Source organism: Elephas maximus, chromosome 5 (genome assembly GCF_024166365.1).
Source record: "Elephas maximus indicus isolate mEleMax1 chromosome 5, mEleMax1 primary haplotype, whole genome shotgun sequence".
Taxonomy (NCBI): domain Eukaryota; kingdom Metazoa; phylum Chordata; class Mammalia; order Proboscidea; family Elephantidae; genus Elephas; species Elephas maximus.
The window spans coordinates 18,098,867-18,104,866 of record NC_064823.1 but is presented as its reverse complement, the minus strand read 5'-3'; the positions used below and the strand labels follow the sequence as shown (position 1 = coordinate 18,104,866).

Below are 6,000 nucleotides of genomic sequence, written 5' to 3'. Positions count from 1 at the left end.
AGAAAGGGGAAAAATCCAGTGGGTCTCTGCCTGTTTTAATAAATTATGTTGCTTCTTGTTGTGTGCTATCAGAGTGGATGCAGAGTCATAGCGACCCCTATAGGACAGGATAGAACTGCCCTACAGGGTTTCTGTAATCTTTACGGAGCCGACTTACACATCTTTCTCCCGGAGCGCCTGGGGGGTTCGCTGACCTTTCTGTCAGCAGCCCAGCGCTAAATGACTGCGCCACAAAAGCTCCTGAGAGTGCGTTTCCTGTTGTTGTGGTGTCGATTCCAACTCAAAACGACCCTATAGAACAGAGCAGAACGGCCCGATAGGGTTTCCCAGGAGCGGCTGGTGGATTCAAACTGCGACCTTTTGGTTAGCAGCCAAAGAGCTTAACCACTCTGCCACGAGGGCTCCAGAGCGCACTTGGGCGAGTTAAGTGGTGAAGTATTAGCTTCTTCAACCGCTCCTCCAACAAACAGGCCCTCCTCGAAATTTCAGCTCCTTGGCTCCTTCCCTTCCTCCCAGTTCTCTTAGAAGCTTCCCCGTGCCCCTGGCAACCTGAGCTCCCACCAATTGCAGCTAAGGATTGCTGGTCACGTGTCCTCTGCGCCCTTCCCAAACGGCGGCAATATGGCGACCCCGGTAAACAGTAGCGACTGGGTTTGAGTTTACCTGTAGCTGCCACAACCCTGATTATGGCGGCTCCGGCTTTGTGTAATTTGCGTCGGAGCCCAGATGAGCTTCCTGGCGACCCTTCACAAGAAGAAAATGAGAACTGTGATTCTGAAGATTGGGTCAGCGACTCGGGTTCATTCTCCTCGGCGAGTAGCGATTATGAGTAAGGCTCTCGAACAGGGACGATTAATTCCATCGGAGAGTGTACACGTGTTTAGGGGGATTGCAGCGAGCCTTGACATGCTTAGTATTGGGTGTTTGAGGCTGTATGATGAGTAGGGTTAGTTTGCGTCATGTTTCAATTGTGTGATATTATAAGCCGAAAGAACGGTACCATTTTTTGCTATTGTTGGTCTTTTCCGATTCTCGTATGTGGAGGATCTCCTCTTTCTGATGGTGACGTATATACTAAATGAAGGTTTATCTGTTAGATTGTTCATAAAACACTCTGTTCCTACTTTAGTACCTTGCTTTTCTGGTGTCACGACCTTTGTGCCTTTAACCTCAGTATTTAGAATATCCGTTTTATAAGGAATTTCTTAAATTCCCAAGATTTGTTTTTTCTTGTAATAGAAATGAATTGATATATAAATGAAAGAAAATTCACCCGTAGTCTCACCATGAAGGACAACTTATTTTCCTATACATTCCTAAGGTTTTTCATTTTCTATTTTATGACATTTATGAGTCGGAATCGACTCGACGGCACTGGGTTTTTTTTATTTTATGACATAATGCAATTTTTAAAACACAGAGTATGTGTTATTTTCCACTTTTTTATTCTTAGTAATACCGTGAAAAAGTTTTGTTTCGTAGAACACAATTTGTCTTCAGTTTTGAAGGAACTGGAATCTATCCCTTACTGCCATCAATTAAGAATTTTTTTGGATATTCGATTAGTGGTAGCTTGATAGGGATAATGAAAAACATTAAAAAAAATGGACTGTCATATAGTAGGGTGATACTTTATGTGTATTCAGAAATAACAGTACTTAATGTGTATTTAGGGGTAACAGTTACTCAACAATTACTTTCTCTTAGAGGTGTGTAAAATATTTTTGTCATTTTCATTAAAAGTGTGGGAGAACAGCTGTTATTAATGGCTGCTTAATATACTTTTGCTGTTAGCTGCTGTAGAGTGTATTCCAACTCATAGGTACCCCATGTGTGCAAAGTGGAACTATTCCCTGGGGTTTAAGCAGATTGCCAGACCTGTCTTCCCAGGCACCTCTGGGTGGGTTCTAACTGCCAACCTTTCAGCTAGTAGTCAAGCCCTTAGCCACTTTTGCCACCTAAGGGCTCCTAATACACTCTAGAGGCTTAATAAAGACATATTCTTTAACACCTGAACAAATTTAAGAATATCAAATACTTTGTGTAATATATTTCTCCTGTGGTCATTAATTACAAAATTCGTGGTTGTCAAGTAGAGGCTGCTGGAAGGAATTACGGCTTACAACATGGAACCTTCATGTAAGGTTTGGTGTTGGTTTGTGCTCAGGCATGGGAGCTGTAACAATGTGAGATGCAAACTCTTGGTTTCCCCACATTTTAGAATCACACAGTTTTAGCCCAGGGACAACCTGGGACTTGCCATAGTCACAAAGCTGGACTGTTGTCAGTGTAAGAATTCAAGAGCTCTGATTTCTAATGGGGTGCCCTGGTTTTGGCGGGATGCAGATAAATGGTTTAGCCTCCACCTAGTTATATCCCAGGAAACAGAATCTACGATAGGCCACATAGAACTCACAGGTCATACTTAGAGTTAACTGGTTTATTAAGAAACAGGGTACAGCTTCCAATCAGGAACCATTCAAAGTCAGGCAGAAAGTATCAAACCAAGTCGTTTACAACTTACCCAGGAAATGTCAGTCAACTTGGACAAGAGTAACAAACCCTTTGGGGTAGAAATTTAAGGAAAAAATCTCTCAAGCTGTTTTTCCAAAGAACAGAGGCAAAAGACCACATAAAGAAACTCATTTCACCACAGTAGGCATGCCCCACTTACCTGAGGAGGGTTGGGGTGGAAAATGTGGTCCTGGGAATGAGGTGATTATTAGCACAGTTCCACTGGAGATGTTTCCCTGATGGAAAAATTTAGTACATACAACGTGTATATAGTTAAGAGCTCACTGACTGAGCCCTTCGTCTTCTCTGACACGCTTTACAGTTGTTTCAGTGGTGACTGTGCCAAGGCTAGAAGGCATGAGCCTATGTGATGTTCCTCAGCCCTCAAGTCACCATAACGCCTAGTGTAGATTTTAACGATTAAACTCGTGGTTTTAGAACCATGAATCAGAAGGCCTTCAGGGGAGAAAATACAGTGCTGGTAGATGGAGCACAGAAAAGAAAACACAGACAAGCACTGGACAGATTAGTGTTTGCTGAATGAGTATCAGATGAGTGCCAGATGGAATCCATATTAATTTACCAGGATGTTTTTCAATGTGTGCGGCTCTTCTCTATTCCTAGAATTGTCCCTGCTGTGCATATTAGTGAAAACTCTGGTGGCATAGTAGGTAAGAGCTACAGCTGCTAGCCAAAAGGTCAGCAGTTGGAATCCAGCAGGTGCTCCTTGGAAACCCTGTGGGGGAAGTTCTACTCTGTCCTTTAGGGTCGCTGTGAGTCGGAATCAACTTGACGGAAACGGGTTTGGTTTGGTTTGGATGCCTGTTGGCACTGTGTAACTATATGTGTCAATGACTTTGCTAAAGTGCATTGTCCTGTGCCCACCAAAAAAAAAAAAAAGTGCTATATAATGTAATGGATTTAGAGTGGAGTAGCAAAAGTCTGTTTTCCTTAAATAAGGAAATGTCCCAGTGTTGTTGTTAGCTGCTGTCAAGTCTACCTTGACTCATGGTGACCTCATGCATGACAGAGTCAGAGTCAACTCAGTCCTGTGCCATCCCTGTAATTGGTTGCAGATGCAACTGTTGTGATTCATTGGCTGATTTCCCCAAGTAGATCAGCAGGCCTTTCTTCCTAGTCCATCTTGGCCTGGAAGCTCCACTGGACCCGTTCAGCATCATAGCAGCATGCAAGCTTCCACTGACAGGTGGTAGCTGCACATGAGCTACATTCGTAAAACCAAAAAAAAAAAAAAACCAGAAAACAAGCCCATTGCCGTCGAGTCAATTCCGACTCATACCGACCCTGTGGCACAGAGTAGAACTGCCCCCTTAGGTTTCCAAGGAGCACCTGGTGGACTTGAACTGCTGACCTTTTGGTTAGCAGCTATAGCTCTAAATCAGTACACCACCAGAGTTTTTCAAGGTGCAGTAATTTTTTTTTTTTTTAATCATGAAGTAGCCCTACTAATGAACCCGAGGTCAGGTAGGGCTATTTTGTGACTTTTTGGTTGTGGTGGTTAAGAATATTGCCATACTCTTTCAATCGATGAAAAATGCTAGCACCGATGCAATAAACACCTGAGAGATTCAGATAACTTTTAGAGGAAAAGAAATATTATTATCAACCTATAACTCTTGAATACATTAGGAATTGAGAGATTTATTATCATTACCTAAAGTTCATTTTCTTTAATGTATGTATGTTATAGCCTGCGTATGTAAACTCGCTTACTTGCAAATTAAGAAGTATTTCTTTGAGTGGGAAGAAGAACTCTGCTCATGTTTACCACATCATTTGGGGCCTTGAAAACCAATTAAAGTGCCCTCAAAATCTAAAAGCAGGCTATAAAGATACAGTTACCTCTGTTTGGAGCAAAGCAGAATAAACAAAATAAGAATCTCATTGAAAGATATTTACTCAGTGAGAACTTTGCAGCTAATACCAGATGTTCTCAGGAAATGTTGAAAGAGTATTTATGTTAGTACTGATTGATCTGACCCATGTATTACAAAAATCTGAATTAAAACAGCTAGATTTAATTCCTTTAATTTTTTTTTTTTAAAAGAACATTTTTTCTTTGGAATACGTTTAGGATTACAGAAGAGTTGCAAAGATAGGACAAAGAGTTCCCACGTACCTTTCACCCACTTTCCTCCATGGTAAAATCTTACACAACCATCGTACATTTATCAAAATGGAGAAATTAACATCAGTATAACACTAATAATTAAAGTTCAGACTTTTCAGTAATTTCACCACTTTCCATTAACATTCTTTTTCTATTCCAGGATCCGATCCAAGATATCACATTGCATTTAATCATCATATTTCTGTAGCCTCCTGTGGTCTGTGACGGTTTCTCAGTTCTTTCCTTGTTTTTCATAACCTTAATCATTTGGTTAAGGTAGTGTCTGCCAGGTCTCTTTACTATAAAGTTACTTTTTTTCCCCTTTTTTATACTCTCCTTTGGAAGCTGATCGCTAAGTCTACACTCAAGGGTAGGAAAGATTAAGCTCCATCTCTTGGAGGAGTAACTACATATATTCTTAATTTCTTTGATTTTGTTATTAATGAATAGTTGTAATGAAAGTTGTTTTTGTCATATACATACACATGTATATCTTCCCCCTTCCTTCTCATAGAACTGGTTTGGGATGTAGTTCACAGAACTGTGTGTTCACAGAACTGTGTTAAAGCGTCTCAGCACACCAATCAAGTATGCGCTTGATTTGACAATGAGGAGTTAATCTTGCAGAGGAGGAATGAGGAACCTTCCAGGAATACTGAACTCTAGAGCATCTGCTTTCGCTCGTTGTGTTACCAGTACCTAGCCTGGAGTCTGGCAAGTCGAGGTCCTTGGAGACATCTTCATTTAATACTAGGGCTTGGAAACGCATAGAAGAACAACGTATGTATTTCATACAGGTGAAGTTTCTCTGCGGTTTTGTCTCTGTGAAGCAAGAAGAAGGGAACTGGCACAATAAAACATTTTATTTACTATTAACAACAGACTTGTGAGGTTGCTATAATCTGTTTCCTAGAAGAGAAAAACTAAAGCTTAGAAAGGTTAAAATTGTAATTGAACAGAATTTGAAACCAGATCTTTGTGACTTTTCGACCCATTTGCTTTTCAGTACACGTTTCCTCCCTCTGTGGAGTCTCTTGTGTGTATTTCCCAGTCTTTATTCTGTCCCTCTTATTCTCCTTTTAATTTCTTACTGAAAAGATTCTTCCTCTTCTTAGAGTGAAATATTTTTAAAACTAGAGGTTAAGGAAATAGATATACATTGCTGGTGGAACTGTGAATTGGTGTAACCTTTCAGGTAAAGAGGAAACCCTGGTGGCGTAGTGGTTAAGTGCTACAGTTGCTAACCAAAGGGCAGTTCAGATCCTTCAGGCGCTCCTTGGAAACTCTATGGGGCAGTTCTACTCTGTCCTATAGAGTCGCTATGAGTTGGAATCGACTCGACGGTAGTGGGTTTG

The 6,000-nt window shown here is 41.0% G+C and overlaps 1 protein-coding gene across 1 annotated transcript in view; it reads left to right on the top strand.

Annotated features, from left to right (window-relative positions):
- The first annotated feature begins 611 nt into the window (after positions 1 to 611).
- Positions 612 to 6,000, top strand: part of INTU (inturned planar cell polarity protein) — an 85,471-nt gene continuing 80,082 nt past the window's right edge. The window contains exon 1 of the mRNA XM_049885364.1: positions 612 to 829. Coding sequence (XP_049741321.1) covers positions 687 to 829 — 143 coding nt within the window. The 5' untranslated portion in view covers positions 612 to 686. The remainder of the gene's footprint in view (positions 830 to 6,000) is intronic.